The 27,387-nt window shown below is 37.9% G+C and overlaps 1 protein-coding gene across 1 annotated transcript in view; it reads right to left on the bottom strand.

The window, feature by feature from the left end:
* EFHC2 (EF-hand domain containing 2) overlaps positions 1–27,387 on the bottom strand; it is a 224,145-nt gene that overhangs the window by 143,420 nt on the left and 53,338 nt on the right. Inside the window, exon 3 of the mRNA XM_054566327.1 lies at positions 12,771–12,921. Within this exon, the coding sequence (XP_054422302.1) occupies positions 12,771–12,921 (151 nt within the window). The remainder of the gene's footprint in view (positions 1–12,770; positions 12,922–27,387) is intronic.

Here is a 27,387-nt window from a genome sequence, read left to right as displayed (position 1 = left end):
AATCAAGTATGTTGAATTCATTTTAGTAACACTGTAGACCTAGGGTACATCCAAGTTGAGGGGAAGGTAATTTCTTAGCGAATAAATGTACAATGGGAATTGTCACTTGCCATCATGTCTACTAAGTTTGAATCTTAAAAATGCTATGACTTTTTGAATGCTGCTCAGAGCTGGGAACTTTAGAAAGTATCTCCCTCAGAAGCTCTGGTCTGGGGCTGGAAGAGGTGCAGCTATACATGTAAGAGGAGGTATAGAGCTTGCTCTCCTCCTGCAGGCTCTGCTGACACCACCCCCAATGGAAGTTAGTCTTGATCTGTTTTCCCAAGTCCTGGTGGCTCTGCCCTGCTGAACTGGCTCCTGCAGTGGGTGCAGTGGCTGCACCCAACCTCAATGAGTGGCATGCTTTTCCTGGGGGAGCTAGAGTTGGAGGCTGAGTGGTAGGGCTCGCCACCTTGTACAACCACATCAAAATTAGAACTAAAATATAGAACAACAATTATTGAGAACTGTCAAAAATTTAGCTGAAAGTCTTTTTTTTAATTTTTTTTTAATTTATTTTTTAAATACATTTGTCTCTGCCTCCCCCCCACCTCTTGAAAGTCTTATAACTACATAATTAAAGAAGAAATCATATTGAGACTGGTAGGAGGGTAGAGGTGCAAAACAGGCTGTCCCTCACCTATCTGTGGTGGATAAAAATGGGGGGACATCTTAGAGCAAGGGGACCCAGCCCTAAACCAGGAATCCTAGCCCAGTGTACCAGTGCTGGCAAGATAAGTCTCCATAATTTCTGGCTCTAGAAATGAGCAAGGAGTGAGGCTGTAGAAGACAGAAACTTCTAGAGTCCCAGGCAGCTCCTATTAAGGGGACCATGCACAGACTGACTTGGATTCATGCCCTCTGAGCTCCAGTGTGGGGGCAGCAGATTAAAAGTCATCAGAATGATACAGGAAAGAACTGAATTGTCCGGCATCAGGGAGGGAGCTGTGGGGAGTAGCTTTCTCCAACAGAGAAGTGCTGGCAGAGGCCACTGTTCCTTTATGAGCCCTCCCCCGACAGAGCTGGCAGGCAGGTGCCATAGCTCAGACTCCATCAACCTGGCTCACACTGTTTGCCCCACCGTGGTGATTCCCTGAGGTCCTACTCTACCCCACTCTCAGGCCCACCAAAGCTGCTTCTAGTGGATTTTCCATATGAATGGCTTGTCTTGGCCCATGTTTCAGATTTTCCTAAATTCTCTCAAACAAGCAGCATCTGGCTTCAGCAAGCCCAGTACCTACTGCTAAGTGGGCCCAGGCCTGGCACTATCAGCAGCTGGTTTTGGTTCACAGCTTGCCTCACCTGAGCACTTCCAAGCCCAGCACAAGTAGCAGCCATCTGCAGATCACTTTGTAGCTTATACTGTGCAACCCTAGACAGAACACAGGTGGTGGTTGGCCTTGGTCGTGTCAATAGCAACGGGGGTCAAGTACAACAGGAGGGTGTACACAGCCCACATGGTGGATACACCTTGAGTACTCAGCTTGGGTAATAGGGGAGGTCGTGCAACTGGACCCTACAGGACACACACCACATTAGGCAACTCTAAGAAGCCTGAGAGACATAGCACCTCTACCTAATACATAGAAACAAACACTGGGAGGCTGACAAAATGAAGAGACAAAACACATGGCCCAAATGAAAGAAACCAAACTCCAGAAAAAGAACTGAAAAAAGGAAACAAGCAAACTACTAGGTGCAGAGTTCAAAACACTAGTTAAAAAGATTCTCAGTTAACTTAATGAGAACCTCAATAGCATAAAAAAGATCCTGTCAGAAATAAGGATACCTTAACTGAAATAAAGAACAATTTACAAGGAATCAACAGTAGAGTGGATGAAGCTGAGAATCAAAACAGCAATTTGTAATATAAGGAAGAAAAAAACAATCAGAATAACAAGAAGAAAAAAGAATAAAAAAATGAGGATAGTGTAAGAAGACTCTGGGACAACTTCAAGTGTACCAATAGTCACATCATGGGGTGCCAGAAGAAGAGTAGAGAGAGAAAGAAATTGAAAACCTATTTGAAAAAATGACAGAAAACTTCCCTAACATGGTAAAGGAAATAGATACACAAGTTGGAAAGTATGGAGTCCCAAACAAGATGAACTCAAATAGGCTCACACCAAGATATATCATAATTAAAATGCCAAAGCTTAAATACAGAGTGAATCTTAAAAGCAGCAAGAGAGAAGCAGTTTGTTACCTACATGGAAGCTCCCATAAAACTTTTGGCTGATTTCTCAAAAGAAACTTGGCAAGTGGGAAGGGATTGGCAAGAAAAACAAGGACCTATAACCCAGATTGCTCTACCTAGCAAAGCTGTAATTTAGAATTGAAGGGCAGTTAAAGAACTTCCCAGACAAGAGAAAACTAAGGGAGTTCATCACCACCAAACCAGTATTATATGAAATGTTAAAGGGTCTTCTTTAAGAAGAAAAAGATAAAAAATATAAACAATAAAATGGAAATAAATACATTATCTACTGACTATCGAATCTAAAAAAAAAAAAAAACAAAACAAAATAAACACACAGAACAGAAATAGAATTATAGATACAGAAAAGGTTTTGATGGTTGCCAGATGGGAAGGGGTCACAGGGATGTGCAAAAAAAAATGAAGAGATTAAGAAGTAAAAATTGGTATTGTAGTTACAGAATACATGAGGATATAAAGTACAGCATAGGGAATGGAGTAGCCAAAGAAAAGATATACATGACCCGTGAACATGGACAATGGTGTGAGACTGCCTGAGTGAGTGGGGGTCTGGTAGGAGGGGGGCAAGGAGGTAAAACTGGGAGAACTAATAACTTAAACAATAAAATATTAAAAAATAATAAAAGACACAGGGTAGCTGAATAGATAAGAATACATGACCTATATATATGCTGTCTACAAGACACCCACCTCAGAACAAAGGACACACACATATAGAAAGTGAAGGAATGGAAAAAATATTCCATGCAAGTGGAAATGAGTAAAAGGCTGGGGTAGCAATAATTATATCAGACAAGATACAATTCAAAACAAAGGTTATAACAAGAGGCAAAGAAAGATATTGCATAATATTAAAGGGACTGATCCAACAAGAGGACATAACCCTTATAAACATATATGCACCCAACACAGGAGCACCTGAATATATAAAGAAAATCTTGGTGGACGTTAAGGGAGAGATCTACAGCAATACAGTCATAGTAGGGGATTTCAACACCCCATTGATGTCAATGGATAAATCTTACAGACAAAAAATAAAAAGGCAACAGTGATCTTAAACAACACACTGGACCAGATAAATTTAATTTATATTTACAGAACATTTCATCTCAAAGCAGCAGAATATACATTATTTTCGAGTACAAATGGAACATTCTGTAAGACCACATGCTAGGACCTATAGAGCATTGTGCTAAGTGAAATAAGCCAGGCAGTGAAAAACAAATACTATATGATCTCACCTATAAGTGGAACCTAATCAACAAAACAAGCAAGCAAAATAAAACCAGAGACATTGAAATAAATAACCAAACTGACAGTGACTAGAGGAGAGAGGGGAGGGGAGAGGGGATAATGGGGGAAAGAAGGGGAAGGGTCATCAAGGAACATCTATAAAGAACCCATGGACAAAGCAGAGGGAAAGGATTGAGGGTAGGATGCAGGAGTCAGTGGGGCGGGAGAGAGCAGTGGGGGGAAAATAGAGACAATTGTATTTGAACAACAATAAAAAAAATGGGCAACGGATCTGAACAGACACTTCTCCAAAGAGGGCATACAGACGGCCGACACATGAAAAGATGCTCAACATCGCTAATCATTAGAGAGATGCAAATTAAAACCACAATAAGATATCACCTCACATCTGTCAGAATAGCTATCAACAATAAATCAACAAAAAACAAGTGCTGGCAAGGACAAGGAGAAAAGGGAACCCTTGTACACTGTTAGTGGAAATGCAGACTGGTGCCGCCACTATGGAAACCATGTGGAGTTTCCTTTAAAAATTACGGAACTTTCTTTCGATCTAGCAATTCCACCTTTGGGAATACATATGAAGAAACCCAAAACACTAATTCAAAAGGATATATGTTCCCTTATGTTCATTGCAGCATTATTTACAATAGCCAAGATCTGGAAACAGCCCAAGTGTCCATCAGTAGATGAGTGTATAAAAAAGCTGGGTCCATTTACACAACAGACTACTACTACTCAGCTGTAAAAAAAGAATGAAATCTTACCTTTTGCAACAGCATGGATGGACCTTGATATTATTATGCTAAGTGAAATAAGCCAGTCAGAGAAAGACAATTACCATGTGATCTCACTCATATGTGGACTCTAATGAACAAAATAATTTAATAAACAAAATGGAAACAGAAGTATAGATACATAGAACAAACTGACAGCTGTCCAAGGCAATGGGGATTGGGTGAAAAGAGGTGAAGGGATTGAGATATAGATATAGATATATATATACATACATACATACACGCACACACACACACACACACATTCATTCCAGCATAAGTACAGCCTGCTTGAGTGTCATTGGTAGGATAATAATATGGGTGTAATAACTTACTGTTTTAATTTGAATATTTCACCTAAAATATCATATGGTGTGCTTGAGTGTGATATTATGTTACAGAATTACATGTTTATGCTTTTGTAATGAAATATTTTGTAATAAAAGCAGGAGTCATTTGTGCTGGACCTGTATATATCACATAAACACAGACAACAGTATTGTGCATGGTGATATCCAGAGAGAAAGAGAAGTGAGTGGGGAGAGGGAGGTGGAAGAGGGCAAAGAGGGAATAAATGGGAACAGAAACTTTACTTTGGGCGATGGGAGCACAATACAGTGTACAGATGGTGTTTTGTTGAATTGTACACTTGAAACATATACGGTTTTGTTAACCAATGTCAGCCCAATAAACTCAATTTAAAAATAAATGAATAAAACAAAGAACATAAAAAATACTAAGACCCTTCACTGTGATCAGACATAATAAAGTATCTTTTCCTCCTCTTGTGTTCACTATTATTTCTACACTAAAATGACCATTCCATTTTTATTTTTATACAATGTCATCTTTAGGGTTTTGGTTTCATAAAAATAACTTTTTTATATATAGTTTGATGCCTGTCTTTCATCAAAAGAAGAAAAAATTTAAATTTTATATCTCTCATTATAATAAGAAATAATATATCTTATGCACTCCCTCCCAGCCATTAAGTGAGCCCCAAATGATAACGTATTAGGTGCTCTAACGTCTCCTTGATTACTGCCTTCCTGCTTAGTTTTCCTTACATATTCTATGATCTGCTCTCAAACACCTCCCAATTCCTTACCCCACCACTTAAACCTCTCTATCTCAAGTGGTTCCTTTTTACTAATGTACCTTCTCTTCCATCTTTACCTGGAGAAACGTTTGAGGCACCAAATGCCTTCTTCTCTAGTGGATACCAGTGTTTCCAACTCTGATCCCTCAAAGGACTGGGTATCATTTATAATGCCTGCCTTGTGTTATGGGCATTGCATATCACTTTTCTTCTCCTTTTTTCTTCTTTCCATCTCTCCCTTCCTTCCTTTCTTCAGCAAATATCCATCAAGCATCCACCAGGTACCAAGCACCTATCTTCATAAATCAATGACTTACCTCCACTCTTAAATTTCACTCTGCTCAATTCAGTGACAATTCCTTCCCCAAGATACACTCTCTGGGGTTGCCAGATTTAGCAAATCAAAATATAGGATGCCTAATTAAATCTGAATTCCAGATAAACAATGAATAATTTTTAATATAAGTATGTCCTATGTAATATCTGGGACACAGTCACACTAAAAACTTCAGTGCTTACCTCAAATTCAAATTTAATTGGGCATCTTGCATTTCATCTTTCAACCTTACCACCACCCATTCTCCACTTTATGAAATGTAGTATTTAAATATGGTATATGCCCAACATGAGAGACATATGAATGAGTGATTTCTATTCTGTGACTACATTTGCTTGATTAAGGGAGATTATCTTAGAATAAAAAAATATATCTAAGAAAAACTACTCTGTTGAGGGGATGAGACGAGTCACTAGTGGAGATCAGAGTTCTTAACCGGGGTACTCTAAGAACCAAGTGGAAACCAGTTCTAGACCCCGGCCTACAGAACCAGATATTCTTGGGGTAGGCCAGAAGATTCTGACGATCACTCTGAACTGAGAACTGGTATAGACTTACCAGAATATCATGGCACATTTCTAATCATTACCCTTTCTTTAGCATAGATTAGTTTGAACTTGGTAGTATTTGACAAATAATTTTCCTGTTAGACAATTGGATGTAAAACTACTGCAGTTAACCTCTGACATTCTTGGCTCCGTGTAACATTGTTTTAACTACATTCCAAAAAATTCTACAAATATCTAACAAAAAAAGAGAGTAATGTCCTGCGATGAGAAATGCAACACACATATATCTATCTGTCAGCAAGGATTCTTCTGATTAGAAGCTGAATGTAACTAAATGACTATATTGGCACCATGATAAGGGATGTCTCTTTGTTTTTGGTTTTCCTAAACTCCCTCCTTCCAAAAAAAAAATTACATGATAAGAGAGGCAACTAAAAGGGAGGCTAAATCCAGGTGCACTAATTTCTAACTGGTCAGCTCCACAAAAATAATAATAAAAAAGTAATAAACACGTGCATCTGACCTCCAAGTTCACCTGGAAAATATTGAAATCCTATGGAAGTGACAGCAACACGATCAGTGTGCAGCACCTAAATATGACCCCTAGCCCCTTCCCAGGGCCCAAAAGCATATAGAAAGTACTCCCAGGACACTCAAGACACAACTGAAAGAAACACTACCTACCCCATCCCAAGTCTGAGCCACTGATTCATTAAGCTTGTTTTCTTTTCCCCAATTATTTAATTTAGAAAAGCCTTAAGAAGGTATTTAAATTATTTTCCAGGGTCTCCTCTTTCCAAACAGGCCTTCCTTAACAAAAAAAAAAATCATTAAATATTTCAAAAGACTTGTTTATCACAAAACAAAGTTTGATGATAGGGTGGTAATTCATGTTTGCCTTCCACAGGATTTGCTAGACCCCATCAAGTATCTTCACTGTGCTGATAAATTCAGTCTCATTACACATCATGATTACTATGCCTTCTGTACAGATTCCTTGAGCTGTGTCTTCACTTGGGAAATGACCTGATGAGAATGGGCCAATTAGAACTTCTGAAAATTTCGTAAAACTTTAAAATTGTCCTTTACATGGGTATTTTTTTTCTGGGGTGTTTACGAATAACATTCCCTACTATTTACATAAAAATTATTTTCAAACAAATCATCATGACTATCTTCAATTTGTCTTTGGAATCTGTTTATCTGAGATTTCAAATCAAGAGTTGAGAGAATTGAAAACTATTAATCAAAACAGGCTGGTACTGGCATAAGAACAGACACATAGATCAATGGAACAGAATAGAGAGCCCAGAAATAAACCCATGTCTCTAGGATCAATTAATATTCGACAAAGGGGCTGAAGCGTAAAGTGGAGTAAAAATAGCCTCTTCAACAAATGGTGATAGGGACAGCTACTTGCAAAAAAAAAAAAAATCAAACTCAACCACCAACTTACACCACAAAGAAAAATAAACTCAAGATGGATAAATGACTTACATATAAGTCATGACACCATAAAAATCCTTGTGGAGAACACAGACAGGAAAATTTCAGAAACTCTACGGAGCAATATTTTCACCAATATGTCCCCTAGAGCAAGGGACATAAGGGAAAGAATAAACAAATGGGACCTCATCAAAACAAGAAGCTTCTGCACAGCGAAAGAAAACATCAGCAAAATGAAAAGGGAACCAACCATATGGGAAAATATATTTGGTAATGATACCTCAGACAAGGGTTTTATCTCCAAAATACGTAAAGAACTCACACAACTCCACTCCAGGAAGACAAACAATCCAATTAATAAATGGGCAAAAGACCTGAACAGACAGTTCTCCAAGAAGGACATACACAGGACCCAGAGACATATGAAAGAATGCTCAGCATCACTAGCCATTAAAGATATGCAAATTAAAACCACAGTGAGATACCACTTCACACTGGTCAAAAGAGCTATCACAAACAAATCAACAAAACACAAGTGCTGGCAAAGACAAGGAGAAAAGGGAACCCTAGTACACTGCTGGTGGGAATGCAGACTGATGCAGTCACTGTGGAAAACAATTTGGAATTTCCTCAGAAAACTAAAAATAGAACTGCCTTTTTACCTGGCATTTCCACTGCTGGGGTTATAACATAAGAATCCCTAAACACCAATTCAAAAGAACCTGTGCACCCCAATGTTCATAGCAGTGCAATTTATAAATAGCCAAGTGTTGGATGCAACCTAAGTGCCCAACAGTAAATGAGTGGATCAAAAAACTGTGGTACATTTACACAATGGAATACTACGCAGCAGAAAGAAGCAGGAGCTCCTACCCTTTGCGACATAGATGGAACTGGAGAGCATTATGCTACGTGAAATAAGCCAGTGGGTGAAAGAGAAATACCATATGATCTCACCAATAAGTGGAACCTAATCAACAAAACAAACAAGCAAGCAAAATATAACCAAAGACAATGAAATAAAGAACAAACTGAAAGTAACCAGAGGGGAAGGGAGAGGAGGATAATGGCAGAGAGAAGAGGAAGGGCCATCAAGGAACATGTATAAAGGGCACTTGGACAAAGACAATGGGGAAGGTAGGATTAAGTGTGGGAGGTGGGGGTGGATGGGGGGAGTGGTGAGAGGAAAATGGGGACAACTGTAGCTGAACAACAGTAAAAAAATACTAAAAATAAAAATGCAAACGCAACACCCCCCCAAAAATTAAAGAAAACTCTTAATGAAACTTTTACAATATCCTCATAGAGGATCTTGCATTTCATTTCTCTCCTTGGATAGTTAAATAAAACTAAGACTGTAATAATAATAATAATAATAATAATAATAAAAACAACAATGCAAGTCATTAATGCAGTTTTGGGATGTCTCCAGTCCATCATTTGTGTAAATTTGGTGTCATGTGTGGAAGGTAATCAAAATATAAGCAAAGCTTAGTTACAGAATATCAGAATAAAGCATTTAAGTATAAACTTATGAGAAAATACTTTTTTGCTAAAGCAACACTGCCACTTACCTAATATATACACTTAAGTAAAACGGATGCTCACAGAAATTAAAAGTTATAAATATTCTTTCTTTTCTGAAGTAATTCTTCTTATATTTTCTAATACATTATTGTAAATCTTTGAAAACTGCCTTACACATGTTAAAAATGAATCTAAAGAGTCTGAAGATCTCTTGTCCCTTTACAAAATAAAATGTCACGCTTTCAACCTTAAAAATTTATGACGACGTTTAAAAAAATCAAGGCATTTTCATATTTCCTAAAAGATTTTCCATTAAGTCATAAGTTTTTCAAATGAAAAGACCAGGGAGTAGAGAGTATATCAGTCAGAACACAATAACAAGGACAGCTCATAGTGCCTCCCTCAAACCAATTCTCACCTTCTCCCTCCACCAGTAAAACCAAACACAGACACTAAATCAAATCTTCTTCCTCTTTCCACCACCTCAACAGCAACTCTGTTCTAACATAGTATAATAAGCCTGATTGTATTCATGATCTGGACACCCCTAAATCCCAGCACATGCCTTTAGGCTTGACTTTTTTCCTGAAAATACACGCCAAGGCTCCACTTGCCTGGTGGGCATCACCATACAGATGTCCCAACACAATTTCAAAGTCCTCAGGACCCAAACGAACACACCTCAGCTCTAACTCCAATGCTGTTCTTTGCTCCACACTTCTGAGTGTTATAAATGCATCAACTACACAGTGAGCTCTGAGGCAATCAGTTAAGGCTCAGCTGGAGCAAATCATCTCTCTAAGCCTGTTTCCGTAAAAGTGGACAATGACCTACTTTAGAAGGCTATTAGGGAATTAAATAAGACAATGATAAAGTAGGCATGTTATCATTAGATATTCTCTTTCCTCACTCCCTGTATTTAATCACTGGTCAAGGCCTATCAATTCTGCCAACCAAACTTCTCTAAAATCTCTCCCTAATTTTCTATTCTTACCATCAATGCCCTGGTTTGGGCAGTCAGCATGTCTAACCTAAACAACAGCAAAACTCTTAGACTAGTCACCTTGTTCCCTTTCCTCTCTAACCTTCTTGCCCATAAGCTCCACAAGATAGGAGTATAATGAGTCCTATTCCTTTTGTTCACTTTCCCAAAAACTCAGAATAGCACCTGGCAGAATAGGTTGGCAATGCTGACTGGCTTCAAGTTAACCATCCAGACACAATGAAGCCATGCTCAGAAAAAAACTTCAATCCCTTGAGCACTGAAGGAAGTCCTTTGCAAACTGACTCATCACAACCTTATTCTCAGAGGTCCATGGTCCCAAAATTTCTGTTTCTCCCCCTAGAACACATTGCAGGATATCCATTTGGAAGCACTGGGCCCAGATAAGTAGTAAGCAAAAAGTTTATTACCCATAGGCAGAAGATCATAAAATGTGTTAAATAATGATAAGTAGATAGTAAGTACAGCATGTACATGTTAAAACACAGAAAGAAAGGGATGGAAGGACTAAGAGATAACTAATTTTCAGCATGTATTAAAAATACACGAGGCACCTGGGCTCTAAATATTCATGATACACTAATCTACATGAGGTAGTAAATATTCATAAGTACTCAGTATTCATGAGGCCTCAATTCAGCCACTCATGCATTGATGACACCCATTCTGTAACAATGTGTCCTTTACCCAAGAAACACAAACAAAGCCTATACTATTCCGCAGGCTTACTGGTGAGCTGCAGCTATGGCAAGACTCACTTGTCCCTACAACTCTCTGATAGAGTGTGTACCCTTAGCCCACAGTCCCTTCTGTCTGTAGTCCTCCTTGAACATCTGTTCTGGTCTCCAAACCACACTATTCGCAGGAGGAGCTGATGCAGCACAAAGAGAGAGACAGGACCATTGTTTACCCAAAGATTCAAGTAGGGTGATCATTCTATCCACTTTTACTTAGTTGTCCTAAGTGTGTGAATCTACCTCATCTTTTTCCCCTCACATCTCACTACATATTTGAAATTGTTTTAATGCATCATATTATTGATGCATTTTAATTTGGCCCATGAGGCTTCTGTTCTGTGATCTTTGGGAAAGTCTGCATGCATATTTCTTAGAGGTATGAACCAAGGTAATATTTCGCACTACATTCTGGCTGCTACATAGAGAACAGATTGTAGGAGGAGCAGTAATGGAAGCAGAGAGACCTATTTGGAAGCTATTCCATTACTCTAGTCAAGAAATAAGGTTAGCCTGTGTAAGAATGGTATCAAAGGGGATAGAGAGATATGTACATATGCAAGGTATGTTTTTCTAAGAGAATGAAGAACAAAGATAGTGGGAGTAAACAACAGGGAAAGTAAATAGAGAATACAGTCAGAGAAGGCAATTTCAGAGCCTAAGATATTTGAGATGGCAATACTCCAAAAGACAAAGAGACAATAATGTACACAAAAATCACGGCTTGTCAGGGACCAAAGGGGTCTTGGAAGGTCATCTACATCAAATATCGAACAAATATGTGATTCCCTTCCTACATCTCTATTAAACTGTCAGTGAAAACTAACCCCTGACCTGCCCCAGCCATCCATCTATGCTGTTGACCAAACAAACATGTGATTCTCCCATCCTCCACTCAATCCTAACCATGCTCATCCAGAGCCATCTACTACTACTTCTGGTGGATCACTTCCAGAAAATTATTCCTGTTACTGATTTGAATTCTGATCTATTGGGTCCCGTCCTTGAGGATACAGAAAATTAGGTCATCCCTCCTCCACATGACATCCCTGTAGATTCCTGAAGACATTTATCAGGCACACTTGAGTCTTCCCTGTACAGATTTCCCTTTTCACTCTTTTCCCTTACACATGACAAACTTTCAGTTCTTTCACCATCATGGTTGCTATCCCCTGAAGGCATAAAGAACTCAGCATCATCCCATGTGAAGGACTAATAGCACAAACAGAAGAAATCAGTCCTGTGCTTCTAATAATTCAACCAAGGATTAGCTTCTTTGGTGGCCAAATTACAGAGTTAATTCCTGTCTGAATGACGAGGAGTATGAATAAAGATGATTGGCATACATGCAGTGAAGGAACAATGACCCTCTATAGAAGTGCCATCTAATGAGGAGAGGGTAGTTAAAGCAAATGGCACTAAATTCAAGAAAAAAGAGTGAATGTCAATGTGGAAGTGGCAGTAGAGAACAGTCTTCTCTCTTCCCTTGACAGTGTTGTGAAGGAAGTAATGTGGTCATAGGAAAAACACAAAAACGTTTAAAGAAAAAAGTCAAAGATGTGAGAGAGTTTTGTCAGACTAGAGCAGTACCTGAAAGGATACAAGTATGTGACAGAAGAGTGAAAGAAATGGCCAAAATTGAGGAAGGGAGATAGAAATCTGGTAAGTCACTATCAGTAACCACAAGCTAACAGCATGTTTATATTCACCACTGCCAACAAGAAAAGACACCTGAGCAGTAGCATGGGTCTTTATGAAAAGCTAGAGGAAGAGCGTATATAAAGGTAGAAGTCAAAAGTGAAAGAACTATAACTCTGCTTTAAATCAATACCTTGAGGCAGTCCGCTATTTTTCACCTTTGGTTCATTTACTTGAATTGTGTCATCTTCAAGGTAGAACAAAATTTTATGGCGTCTTATTCTGTAGTTTTCTTGCCTTTTATCATGTACTTCATCTTCTACATAGGCATCAAAAGATAATACCTGTTGGAATCATAATTAGAAATTAAGAAATATTAAAAAATCAGCAAACTTAAAATCAATAAAGCTACTACCTGTACATTTTTTGTTACTGTCAAGAAAAAAGTCAAAGAGATTTTACAAGAACACATTCTACATATCAGCTGTGAGAATGAATACACAATCCAGGTTTCAGCATGTAAAGATAATTTTATATTTTCATCACCATCTAGTTATAATGAGGAAATGATATTCAAGCAGTAAATCCATCATTCAGCTCTACTATAAATTGAACTAGCCTCTCTCTTTGGAATTTCAGAATGGCATTCTATATGTATGTGTTATAGACAAAATAATATTTATTCTAATTAGATGAATGTAGGTTTTGTCATTTTCCCCTTAAAAATAACGCAAACTACCTTAGTTCTAGAATAAAATTATGCTGACTTCTGGTCCTGCTGATTGCTTGCCTTGAAAGTAATTCAAACAGGCAGATCTGAAATTCTTCCAGTGCACCTGAGACTCACCATATACTTCTTTAGGAACCTCAGAGAACTCACCTCAATGTTAAACCCATTTTCATCTTACATTGCATGTGTATTTGTGTGGATAGGTGGGATACTCAGGTAAGAGAGGTAGATTCTAAAGTAGTTAGTAAAAATGAGAGACATTCAAAAGTACCCTTGAAAATTCCTTAACTACTTTGGAAAACTGTGCCTTTCAGTAATAAAACACAGACCATTTTTCTCCCATGTTGAAGCAAAGAACTGTCTCTTTGTTGAAGATCATTTGAAATAGCTTCCCTAGGCTTAGGTTTCATGTTGTATGAAAAAAAAAAAGTATCTTTAACCACTGAAATAACCATCAACATGGTGACATGCTCACAAGCTGAGGACAACGGTAATTGAAAACTAAGGGAAGAGTAGATTTAGGCTACCATTTCAAGCTTGACATGAGGCACAAGCTCCTTGAAAGTTCTATTTTAATAGTCCTTTTGCTCTCATTTTTTATCAATTTTTATACTTAAAGTTGCAAAATTTAATTGTACATATGATGTAACACCAGGGTAATTCAACATGGACAATATGATAGATATGATTGAGTCAGTTTGGGATGGTCAGTTATCCTAATTAGGAATATATTCTCTGGGAGTGTTTAGCAAATTTCTATCAGAAGCCCACTCTTTAGAAGGGGCTGACAAAAAGCCTCAGTAGCTTATCTCTGATTAAGATAGGAAATTTTGTTAATTACCATAAAGGATTATAAAAATTAGTTTTAGTTAGTGAAATGATTTGTATTCAAAATGAATGAATTGGTTACAAATATTGACCAGGCACTGTCTTTACCAGATCAGGTTCTAAAAATTTAGTAAGCTCAGAGATCCACACCCTTCAAAAGGCAACTTTGGCTTCATTCCGAAGTGGTCCTATGTTCAGCTGCTTGCTTTGGGAATTCATCTGGCCTGATTCCATTTGACAGTTAGCTAAACCCACTCTTCAATGTTGACAGATTTATGTTGAGTGAACATTTCTGGTAAGATATTATTGGATGGATACAGGGTTTCCTTCTGGGGTGATGAAAATGTCCTGGAACTAGAAAGAGGTAAAGGCAGCATAACACTTTGGATATACTAGATGCCCCTGAATTGCACACTTTAAGGTGACTAATGACTTATTTATGTTATGTGAATTTTACTTAAATGTTTTAAAAAGGATATTGGACACCAAACTGTGTTGGACATGCTCAAATGGCGAATTTTATGGTATATGAGTTATATCTCAATTTTTAAAAAGTAGGGGGTAAAAAGATGTTGCTGGACTACTTAAAAGGACAATAGAGCTGGAGTTTTATGGAGCTTTCAGTAAATGTAGTAAGGGTGAACAGAATATATCCCCCACCACCCAGAATGTACCACTTTAGCATGTAGATTATTTTAAGCTGAGGATAATAGGGGCCCAAGAGACTCAGGAAGAACTTTTTACCTCCCCCTTAACTACTTAAAAGAATTTAGATAGGGACCCTGTACCATAAAGAGAGCTATTATCAGAGAAAACTTTTTATGTCAGAAAGACTTATCTGCATGGCATGGCCAACATTTGTTTACCATTTACCCTTCCCAAATTCCTGTGAATTGTCCTACTCCCCTTTGAAGCCCCAAAGTCCTACCCTCTACTCCTTAGCTCAAGATGGATTAAGCCTCAATTACCTGACTGCCAGGAAGTCTCATATTTTTATTGGGTTCCCATACGTACAAAATTTGTTTTCCTCCTGTTTATCTGTATTAGGTCAATTTAACTGCCCTTGATAATACTGGGCTGCAGAACTCCGTACTGAAAGTGAAAGGGAGAAGAATCTGTCACCTCAAAATATGCCTATTTGGCATGAGAATTATTTTAGGCTAGTTATTTTCAAGAAACTGCAGGCACAGGAGAAACTCTAAAAACTAAGTAAAAGTTATCCTCTTTTAAGAGACAATTACATTTATAAGGGAAATCTCCACTTCTAAGGTTGTCCTCCTCTCTGTACCAGGAAGAGAAGGATGACTCTAAGCCTTTAGAAACTCTTATCAATGCAGAGGCAAGGACTTAAATCTATGTAACAAGCATACCCTTGTTTACTGTGCCCTTCCTGCTAACCTCCCATAGCTGGCCTTCCTCTTCCCACAACATCTTCTGTCTTTAGCTAGAAATGATATTTAAGGTGTTGGTTTGCATCATTTCTGGGAATTACTGTTTTCCTGGGTCTCTCCCATGTACACAGGAGACATACATTGTTATTAAACTTGTTTGTTTTTCTTCTGTTAATTTGTCCTTTATTATAGGAGTATCTCAGCCAAGAACCTAAAAGAGTAAAGGAAAAATATTTTTCCTCCCCTATATGGGCTATTTTTTAAACTCTAATAAATTTAAAATACAGAAATTACGCAAGCTATAGTCATTGATCACAAACTAATACAACTCTAAATATATCACATAGCTAGAAACAAAAATTTTCACTCCTAATATATAACTGTGAATCTCAAGAAGAAATACAGGGTGGGGCAAAAGAAGGTTTACAGTTGTTCATGTGGAAAATAATACAACAATAAATAACAATGCAGGAATAAATTTTTTCATGTACTCACAACTGTAAACCTACTTTTGACTTTTGCCAAGCCCTGTATGTCTCTCAAAATGGACTTCTCTTGGTTAACTGGGACAAAATTCATAACCAGAGTCTAGCAGCCATTGCTGACAGGGGTCTCTGATGCACTCTGCATTTCAGGAAAAGATACAGACTGAGATTTCAACCTCTTGTACTGTACCCCTGCATGCTTACACTCTCTGAGTCAACCACTGAAAAGAAGTTCCTAGATTTGCCTTTTAACCAACAGACCAAGACCTGCCCCAACCTGCATAAAACAGATCAAATTGGGAACTTGGGTGGGAACTTTCTCTATAAAGGGCAGCAACTTTTACTGTAAAAGGCTGCCTCCCCTTTGCCTCGGTGGAACACAAATTAGGTTGCTATCTAAATGTGTATCTCTCAGGTTTCAGCTCTTTTTTTTCAAATAAATGCTTTCTTTTCTTTTACAGTCTAAAATGAATTTTGTTTTAAATAATTATTGTGCGGAGAAGGAGTTTAAAAATACAAAAAGTATTGAATCTAATAAAATTTAAATATGTACAAGGGGCTTGAAAGAAGTACAATATTTCGCTGTGTATAAAGCACTCCTGTGTATATTGCACACCCACGTTTTTTGCCCAAACTTTCAGGAAAAAAAAAATCTTTCATTTTAATTTTTTAATTCAATTTTTTATTTATTTATACTTAGAAACAAAACCAATTATTGTATTCCAGGGTATTATTTGGCATACAGATATCATTATTGCTTTCTAGAGTCACACTTTTAACACATAAGTATAAATAAAAAACTTAAAAACATTTATATAGATACAGAATTAGTACCGCCCATGTATAATGTGTATCCTTATTTTTTCCCCTCAAGCAGTTGGGCAAAAAAGCGCACATTATACACAGCAAAATACAGTATTCAAAGTCATGAAAAGCAAGGACCTACATCCAAGATTGGTTGGAGATCCAGGAAGCTCAGAGAGTCCCAAAAAATTTGGACCCAAGGAAGCACACACCAAGGCACATCATAATTACATTCCCCAAGATTAAAGATAAAGAGAGAATCTTAAAAGCAACAAGAGAAAAGGAGACAGTGACCTACAAAGGAGTTCCCATAAGACTATCAGCTGATTTCTCAAAAGAAAACTTGCAGGCAAGAAGGGGTTGAAAAGACGTTTTCAAAGTCATGAAAAGCAAGGACCTACATCCAAGATTTCTCTATCCAGCAAAGCTCTCATTTAGAATGGAAGGGCAGATAAAGTGCTTCCCAGATAAGGTCAAGATAAAGGAGTTCATCATCACCAAGCCCTTATTATGTGAAACGTTAAACGGACTTATCTAGGAAAAAGAAGATGATCAAAAACTATGAAAAGTAAAATGACAACAAACAACGATGAACAACTGAACATAAAAAAAACTAAGCAAGCAACTAGAACAGAAACAGAATCATAGAAATGGACATCACAGGGAGTGTTATCAGTGGCAAGACAGAGTAGGGAGAATGGGGGAAAAGGTAGAGGGAATAAGAAACATAATTGGTATGTTTCTCTCTCTCTCTCTCTCTCTCTCTCGTTTCTTTCTCTTTCTCTCTCTCTCTCTCTCTCTCTCTCTCTCTCTCTCTCTCTCTCTCTCTCCCCCCCCCAGAATCTCTCAGAGCAGGCTCAAGCATCAGTGATTCTTAAAGCTCCCCAGGTGACTACAATGTACAAGCTAAGGTGGAGAACGACTGTTCCAAAGCAATTTCACTACTTATGATTTATAGAGGAAAGATTCTAACTAAAATACAAGCAAACAGAATTCAACAGTTATAAGCCACCTTAAATACACAAAGAGCAGCATTTTCCTCGCAGATGTAAAGATGTTTACAAATTAAGAAATAAGGGCAAATATATAAACTCATATAATCTCCTTCCACCTACATTTTGAAATACAAGAATAATTCCTTTACAAGATCTAAAAACATCTGCTTTAAAACCACCTGAATTCTGGCATTATACTTAATTAAACTATGTGTCTATTACAATCAGGAATAGAACAAAAATGCTCCTACCAACATCATTATTTAATATTGTTTTTAGGAGTTCTGAACAATATAAGAAAGTATGAAGTGAAAAATATTAGAAATAGAGACAAAAGTATCACCAAAAAGCAAATAAAATAATGGCATAGGCAAAGGTTGAAAAACCAAGATAAAAGATTTCATGATAACCACAAGTGAATCAAAAATATTCTTATGTACTAGCAATAACCAGCTTAAAATACAGTTAGAGGAACAATCATGTTCACAGTAGAATAAAAAATTACAAAGCACTTAAAGTTAGTTATAATGAAAACTCTGTGACCCTGATAAAATTCTAAAAATATTTACTAGGAGATAGAGAAGAACCTGACTAATAGAATAAGTAAAGTATATTTCAAATAAGCAGATTAAAATACCATATTTCAAGTGGATATTTTGTTGGCATGTTGGAGGAAATTGAAAAAAAACAATAACTCTAAGTCCATCTGATAAAATAAACATGTCAGACTATTAGAGATAATTATGAAAATTAAGGGTAATGTAGGAGACCTAACTCTCCCAGATTTTATAGCTCACTATGATATAATGGTTCAATTATTAAAACAGTGCTATCCCAGAGTAACAAGGGACATACTAGTATGTGGAAAAGATAGGTCTGGAAATAGACTCTATTACATATAAGAATTCAATACCTGATGAAAGAGAAGTCACACATCAGTAAGTGAAAAACACACTAAGATGGAAAAGCATCAGTGTATATCCCCACCTAAAATAAATCACAACCCAAGATAAACACCAGGTGGATTATTAACTTAAATATACCAAATCAACCCCTTTTACCCTCCAAAAAAACAATTATAAATGTGTCAAAGCCTTGAAAAGGAGGATGCTTATTCTAGGCTTGGGATAAAAAGGAAATTATGAAAGAAAAAATTAAGAGTTGACTAAAAAAACAAGTTATAACTTTAATATATGAAAATATAAACAAAAAACAAACATTCTGAGAGAAGAAAGAGAAAGAGAGATGGGGGGAAGGGGGGGAGAAAGGGAGAAAGGGAGAAAGAAAAAAACAATAAGCCAACATGGAGTTGCTTGCCTCCAACACAGCAAAGCAAGACTTAACTGCAGTTTCAGCCCATCCCAGGAATGCGACCTTAAACCAATCAGTCTAGAATTTTCTGACTAATGTCAGTGAGGTAATAGGCCTAATTAGATTCCTGCCACCCTCTCCAAAAGAAGGTCACCTTGCCTGAAACAAAACTTTCTTTTCTTTTGATAATAACTTTGTCCTGCTCAGTTTCTGCCTATAGAAACCTTCTATTCTGTACTTCTTGGAGCACCTCTCTATTTAGTAGGTGGGATGCTGTCCAATTCATGACTCATTAAAGAAAGGCAACTAAATCTTTACGTTTATTTGGTTGAATTTTTGTTCATTAAAAATGTTAATAAAATTTTAGAAAATATGACAAGTTTAATTTACTTTATAATTTTTTAAATTAACTTTTAAAACACCCTAAAAAAAGAAATGAAAAAGAACTTAAAATTCAGGAGCATGTCCATAAATAAAAGGAGAGTATTCACTCTAAGAAATTATCATGTAAGTGCAAACTAAAATAACAGTGAGTCATTGGTTTGTTTCTCTTATTAAACGGACCTTCATCACGGATGAGATGTTAAATTACTATAATATTTCAGGAGCAATGTGGTGCTATGAGGAAACATTTCAAATTTCCTACACTTCTTCTCAGGAACTCCATTTCCAGGCAAATAGCCCAAAGAAAAAAACCAAAATATGGAGAAACATGTACAAAAATGTACTTTGCAGCATTTTCTTTCATTAGAGAAAAACTACAGTAAGAGAACTTAAAAGAGTGATCCAAAATAATTTGGTGAGTTATAGCACAGCTACATACTCCTGGATTATGATGAAGACACTGGAGTGCAGTTTTTTTGAAAACTATGCGCTAATAAGAAAAATATTTAGGATATGTAGAAATGCTGAGTGAAAAAAAAATAGGGCTGAAAATGGTATACTACAATAACTGTTTTTGAAAGCATGTATATTTAAGTTGCTTTAAAAATTGTAAATATATTTCTAGAAAACAACGTGGGGAAAAAGGAACAAAAGGCAAACAATGGTGGCAGCACCACGGGTAGACCGACCTGAGGTGAAGTCGGAAAGTCGGAAGGCTTCCTTGTACGCTGCTCCTCGCACTATCTCACCCTTCCCTGCTCCACATCCTAGGTCCGCCAATCCCTCACCCTCCACCCACCCTCAGCCCCGCCCCCCACCCCCACTGTCACACCCTCCTGCTGCCATGGTAGCCACCCCTACCCCCAACCCCATTTGGTTGAGGGAAGTATTTCAGATATAAAGGACCAGTGGGTGGGGCGAGCTGTGCCACGCACCCAATCCGCTTTGCTCCGGAAATGGATTTGGCCCTGCCCTCCTACACAACATCAGTGGCCTGAGCCTCTATGCTAAAAGTCCAGCTCAAGGGTGCTCTGTGTATGGTCTCTAGACCACCTTGCAGTCTTTTCAAGAGCTTTAACATCTCACAAAGGTCTTCTATTCCAAACCACGTGGAAGAGCTTTATAACCCCACCCTGTCCGGAAGTGCCTTAATACCCGGAAGTGCTTCGACATACCGGAAGTAGCTTTGGACAAAGAAAAGGAAGTGCTTAGTAATCTCGAAAGCACAGCGTAGACTTGGACGCCAAATCGCGCCTTCGGCAAATCTTCCATCCTTGAGACTTTTCCAAAGCACTGAAGCAGAAATTCAGTGCAAGGCATTTGACATCGCTGAAATACTGAGAACTAAGACGGACAGGTAAATAAAAGGGGGCCAGTCCATAAGCCATCGGAGTGGCGCAAGTTTGAGCACCACAGGAGCGGCAAAGAGGTAGGGTCCCAAGCAAATGCAGATGTCTCTGGGAGCCCAGTGATGTGGCCCTCTCTAGCCGGCCACCTCATAGCTCTGAATAACATTCAGGAGAGGCCACCATCCCTGAGTGTGTGAAAGCCCAAAGGAAGCTCCTGTGGCCTTCAAGCTGAGGTTTTTCAGGGGGTCATCCTGCCAGGGAAATTCCTCTGACTCCCATTCCTCGGGCCCAGGTGCAGGGGGAGTGGCCCACAAAGACTGCCTGATTCAGAGCACTCCGGATTCCTTTTGTCTGTGGAATCCCTTCTGTGCTGTTCCCTACGCGCTCTGCCAGCCCCTTTCTAGAAATGGCTTCTCTCAAGGATGCGTACAGTTTACAAATTAATTCCAAACAAAGTTCCCGTAATTCCGTGAACTCTGAATTTGTAGCCAAATCTGAGAGTCAAAATGGTAACAGTGGGGAACGAAACAAGGGCCAGAGAAGGAAAGGTAAAAAGCAAGATCGAGGCTCTTCAATGACCTATGGGTTAGCTATCGATAGCACCTTGATGAAATCAGTGCCAAAAGAAAAGGGGGATGATGCTGCTAGTAAAAAGCCGAGTGCAAGCGGGCAACACAATCCTGGCGAAAGACCAGCTAGTGCTGTCACCTTCTCTGTTACTCAGAAAAAGAAAGTGTCAGCCCCAGAGGTCAGGGTGAAGGAACAGGTTGTGGTGAATATCAGAAACTTCCATGACAGAAAAGTACTTATAGCTCCTCAGGAGAAACCCAGTGAGAAGCCACTTGGTGACTCAAAAGCAGTCATTTTTGAAGAAGGCTCTCCAGCCATAAAATTTCTAGACAAATGTGACTCTCATTCAGAAATTCAAAAGCATAAAGAAAGCAATGTGGTAATTAAGCAGCCCTCTTCTGGAAGTGACTGCTCTAATGTGGATAAGATTTCTACATTCAGATTCTCTCAGGAGGAGCCAGACTCACTCAGTCTCTCAAGAATTTTAAAGCCTTTATCCTTCACCACTGACCATGTCATGTACCAGCCTCCTTTGTACAGTGGTCCTTCACATGACAATGTCAGCTACTGGACCAACAGTACTATGCCTTTTCACTATCTTTCCATGGGCAGCGGCAACAACACTACCTCCCAGGCTGGGAAGAGCAGCTGGAGCTTGATGAGTAACCATTCCTCCAGCTCTACAGTGCGCTCCCAAAACTGGTCCAGAGATCTGAAAGCAACAGAGGAAGGTCTTTCCCAGAATTCTTGTTCACTTCATTTCCCCAGAAGTTCAGAAGCCATGGCAAGGGAGAAAAGAACATTCCAAGAGAAGACACCATCATGTCTTTGGGAAGGATATGCATCTAATTCCCTGCCAAGGAGCCACTGGGAACAAAGCCTAAAGGAGGGTTTCATTGATACCCATTGTCACTTGGACATGCTCTACTCTAAGTTGTCTTTCAAAGGGACATTTACCCAGTTCAGAAAAATGTATAGCCATTCCTTCCCTAAGGAATTTCAGGGCTGCATCTCTAATTTCTGTGACCCTCGCACAATGAAGGATGGTTTATGGGAGAAGCTGTTGAAAGAGGATATGGTTTGGGGAGCCTTTGGCTGTCACCCCCATTTTGCACGTTACTACAATGAATATCAAGAAAGAAATATTCTGAAAGCCTTACAGCACCCCAAGGCTGTAGCCTTTGGAGAAATAGGCTTGGATTACTCTTTTAAGTGCACTACACCAATCCCGCAGCAGCACAAGATATTTGAGAGACAGCTGCAGCTAGCTGTGTCTCTAAATAAACCATTGGTGATCCATTGCCGAGAAGCTGACAAAGATCTGCTGGTCATCATGAAAAAATTTGTGCCCCCTGACTACAAGATACATAGGCATTGCTTCACTAGCAGTTACCAAGTCATCGAACCTCTTTTGGAATACTTTCCCAACATGTCTGTGGGCTTCACAGCCGTACTGACTTACGCTTCTGCCTGGCAGGCCCGGGATGCTGTGAAAAATATCCCACTGGAGAGAATTGTCGTGGAAACCGATGCTCCCTATTTCCTTCCTTATGGAGTTCCCAAAAGCCTTTGCCAGTATTCCCACCCAGGCCTGGCCCTGCATGCAATTCAAGAGGTTGCCATAATCAAAGATCAGCCACTCAGCCATACTTTAGCCACCTTGCGTGAGAACACTAGTCGCCTCTACAGTGTTTAAGCAGAGAGGGCACAGTCAGGAGTCTTCTAAAAAAGGAAAAGACCAATGGATTGACAACATAAGACTTGCTTTGAATTCTGCCTGTGTCCCAGGTCAAGGATGTGTTCGTGTTGACAACATAGACTTGCTCTGAACTCTGCCTGTGTCCCAGGTCAAGGATGTGTTCAGCAAGCCCATTGGCACAGTAAAAACCAGGACAGGATATTTTGCTCAAAACCTCTTCAGAAGACTTCTGCTTCTGTCTGGTAGGGTATGGTACAATGGGATGGGAAGGAGGGGTAAGGGGATCTTCCCTTGATTTTATCAGGGTTTTCCCCCTTAGCCAGATTGTGCCAGCATAATCAGTAAAGAAGTAAGAATTCCACTGGATACAAGTTTGCTAATCCAAATTGCTGTCTCTGCAGCCTGGGTTTCTGAGCAGTTGATGAATACATTTACCTTTCTATTTGTCTTTTAAAAGAAAGGAAAGAATGTTGAATTTTGAAAGTGAGCTAGGTGATTTGTTCTGTTTATTCTCTAAATGTATTTGTTATAGGAATTCTATAATCCATACAGGTTGTTGTTAAATTAATAAATTTGGTGACTGTTCAACTTGTAATTTTTTTTTTATTTCTACAGGTAAACAAGCACTAGCATTTCATCTAAAATGAAATTTATTTAGATTAAAATTAGTCAGTTAATAGTCATAATATGCCAAGGAGGGCAGAGGAGGAGCTTAGAATGATGGGGACCAAACCGGTTCAATCTTAGAGCACTGAGGAGATGAGTTTTGAATCTGAACTGAACTCCCGAATATGTACTGTTTAGACATACTGTTCTCCAGAAGGGTTTCAAAAGCATTAACAGAACAGAAACAGAAGAGCTTCAGCTCTCCACTTATCAAACAGCCACCCTCTCTGAGAAATTAAAATGAACCCACATTTTAAGGGAAGTATTTGAGCTATAAAATTTAACTTTGCCAGCCAAAGCATACACCTAAATCCAGAAGTCCCATTATTGGCTGAGAAATGCCATTTTTTAAATGGAAAATATCTTTTACTGTCAAAAATTGAGTAAGTGAAGATAGGCTCAGAATATTCCAGATATCTATAATTTACTTTGTGCCCTTTTGTCTGGACCCAGAAAAATCACCTGGCTCCTCACCATTTGATTCTCAGCTGAAAAGTCTCCTCCACAGAGAAGCTCTACCTGCCCAACAATCTATAGTATTCCTCTCACCTGGGAGGGAAAAAAAGGCCCTTGGCTTATTGTTTTTTATTTAATCACAGCACTTAGCACTGTTTAAGATTGTGTTGTTAATTTATGTGTGTTCGTATGTTATCTTCCCCACTAGGTTTTAAGTTTACAAGCTTGTCAGTCTCATTCACACTGTACATATATACCTGATGGAAGAATAGTGCCTGAAACAGAGCAGGCAGTCAGCAAAGATTTCTTAAATTAACATGAATGAATAAGACTACATTAACACCTTGGAGTTAATGACAATATTTGGAACAGGAGGCAGATATTAGAGAGAGAATAGAAAAATAAGCCATCATATTTTTAGCACCCTTCTTTAATTCAAAAGGTAAAGCAACAATTAAAATCTGCCTATATTAGATGTCATCTGTAATAAAATAAATAAGGTCAAGCCCTACCAGGAACTTGATAGTTCATATTCCCTATCAATAACACTGAGTATATCATAGATTCTCCTCATTTGAGAAGACTTTCTAACTGGAGTGCTTCACTTCCCTTTAATAGAGCAAAAGAAGTTGATGCAATATTAAAGATGTGATTTGATTCTATTTTTCAAGACACAAAAACCTTCAAAAACTCAGCCAATGTTCTAAATTAAGAAGGGGTTTTTTTTCCCCATTTACTGTACACTTTCAATAGACATTGCTCAAAGTGTGTCCCTCAATCCATAGGGGCCCTAAGTTTTAATAAAGGATTGCAGAAAAGAAGGTTCCATGGACACACATTTTGGGAATATACTGAGTTGTACCAAATTCCACAGATTTTTTTTAAATCTCAGCATCTTGTATGTCCTTTGATATGTTAATGTGAGCCACAAGCACACAAATGTTAATTCTCAAAGTTACTTCTAGATTAATTTGTTTAATTTGAGGTACAATTCAATGAGCTCAAAGTTCTTTGGGAACATAAACTTAGGAAATGCTACCTCAGTTATGCTCTCGCTGTTGCAGTGCCCTTATATTTTGTACATATCTCTACTCATCATACTCTAACATACTGTTTCATTCACCTTTCTCATGACATAAAATTCCTGGAGAAAAATAATGTCATTTATTCGATCCTAGCAAAGTGACATTACCACATGGGAATTTTAAAAATCGGTGTGCATAAATGGTTGCACTTGAAAGAATATATTCAACAAGGAGGATATACACATAATTAAAGAAATTTTCATCAAAAATAAGATCATCTTTCCATATGGAGCAAGTACATTGTATGGTACTTGGTGTTTGTACTCTCCTGTTCTGGAGGTATCAGAGAGCCATGAAGGCAGCCATTGATCTAGAAATTCAATTTGCCATTAGTGGTCCCTGGGCCATCAGTCAACCTGGAGCCACATGGCCTCTTAGGCCCATTAACAGGCTCTGAACCTTGGCAGTCCTTTTACTGCTGATCAATATTTTGCTTGACTTAAATTTTAGGAAGGCAGCTATTTCTACCTTTAAAGCTAAAAAGGAACAAAGTGCCCACTTTGTCTTAGGAGATAGGGGATCCTGTTTTTTTTGGTTGGTCTTTATTCATATCTAACTGCAAAATTAGTACCTGCTCATTGTAGATTTTGTGAGACTACTAAAGAGCACAAAGTGGGGGAAATAGTCTATAATCCTATTACTTAGAGTCAATCACTTTAACAATAGAAGTAACACTTTGGCACTTTCTCTAATATTATTAGCCAATACCAGCATTGTTTTAGTCATTTTTGCTAATTAATATTTACTATAATATTCACTTTACCTCATATTAGCATGAGCTATACATTTTACTGTCTCTGAATTTGTGATTTAAATACATTATTTTGTATATTTTTGTTTGCTTTCCTTAGCAAACAAGCTACAAGTTTAATTCTGTTTGTTTTAAAGAATCACCTCTTAGACTTGTTCAGATCTATTCTGTTTACTGATTTATAAAATTCTGCTTTTAAGTTTTATGATTTTATTCCTTCAGTTTTCAGATGTCTGATTTTTGTGTGTGCTTTTTCTAATGCTTTAAGTTAAATTCTTAGTTTGCTTTTAATTGTGAGGGGGAAGAACAAAGCATATAATGCCACAAGTTTGCCTGTAACTGTAACTCTGCTGTATCTGTAGGCATTTTATTTTAATTACATTTACTTTCCCACTGTAAAAGTAATGCATATGCATTACAAAGATATGAAAATAGGAACAGAAAGAAGTACAGGGTATTTCTACCACCTAGAACCCACTATTTTGTTAATCTTTCCTAATGTGATTGAAATTATTTAGCTATACCAAAATATGTATACTTTTTAAAAATGCATATGCTTTCACATCCACAATTACTGAAAATTAACATACCACAAAATCCCATCACCGGTCTATATACAATGTTCATGTTCTGATATATTTTTATTTACAATCATCTTTTAAAAACATAGTTAAACATAAAAAGTATATATGTTTATTAAGCAGAGTTAAAGAACATTTACAGAAAAAGGTGATATAAAAATAAACTTTTCTCTCATGATTGTTATTTGTTATTTTTCATTTTTAAAGAATGGTCAGTTCAAGTATTGATTTTAAAAGGTAATACATATTGAAACTCACCTAAATAGAGAAAAGTAATATACTTTTCCTTTTTATGTCCCTATCTTGCATTTGGGATTCACTGTATTATTATTTTATCTTCCCATAAATATTTCAAATGTTTACATTCTGTTTTGAACTTTAAAGTTGATTTTATAGTTAGTTGTAAGTTTGTTTCCACTGCTCATCACTAATCCTTTTATTTCATTACTTCCCCATGGTTGAACTATTTAATTTACTTATTATTGGCTGGAGTACATCTTCAAGCAGTTTTCCCAGGAAAAGTATGTGTATGGCATATTTCTGGGAAATTAAAAATCCAAGAACATCTTTCTGCTGCTTTTACTACTGAATAACACTTTGGCTAAGTCTAGAATTTCTGGGTCACAAACATTTTTTCCTAAAAGTAATAGACACTGCTTCATTGTCTTCTGGCATTTAATATTGCAAAGAATCTGATGTCACCTTCTCCTTCTTTGGGGTTGAAC

Source organism: Pteronotus mesoamericanus, unplaced genomic scaffold (genome assembly GCF_021234165.1).
Source record: "Pteronotus mesoamericanus isolate MK-2021 breed Mesoamerican mustached bat unplaced genomic scaffold, CSHL_Meso_final contig_173, whole genome shotgun sequence".
Classification (NCBI taxonomy): Eukaryota; Metazoa; Chordata; class Mammalia; order Chiroptera; family Mormoopidae; genus Pteronotus; species Pteronotus mesoamericanus.
The sequence above is the reverse complement of the archived record's forward strand: the minus strand, read 5'-3'. Positions and strand labels throughout refer to the sequence as shown.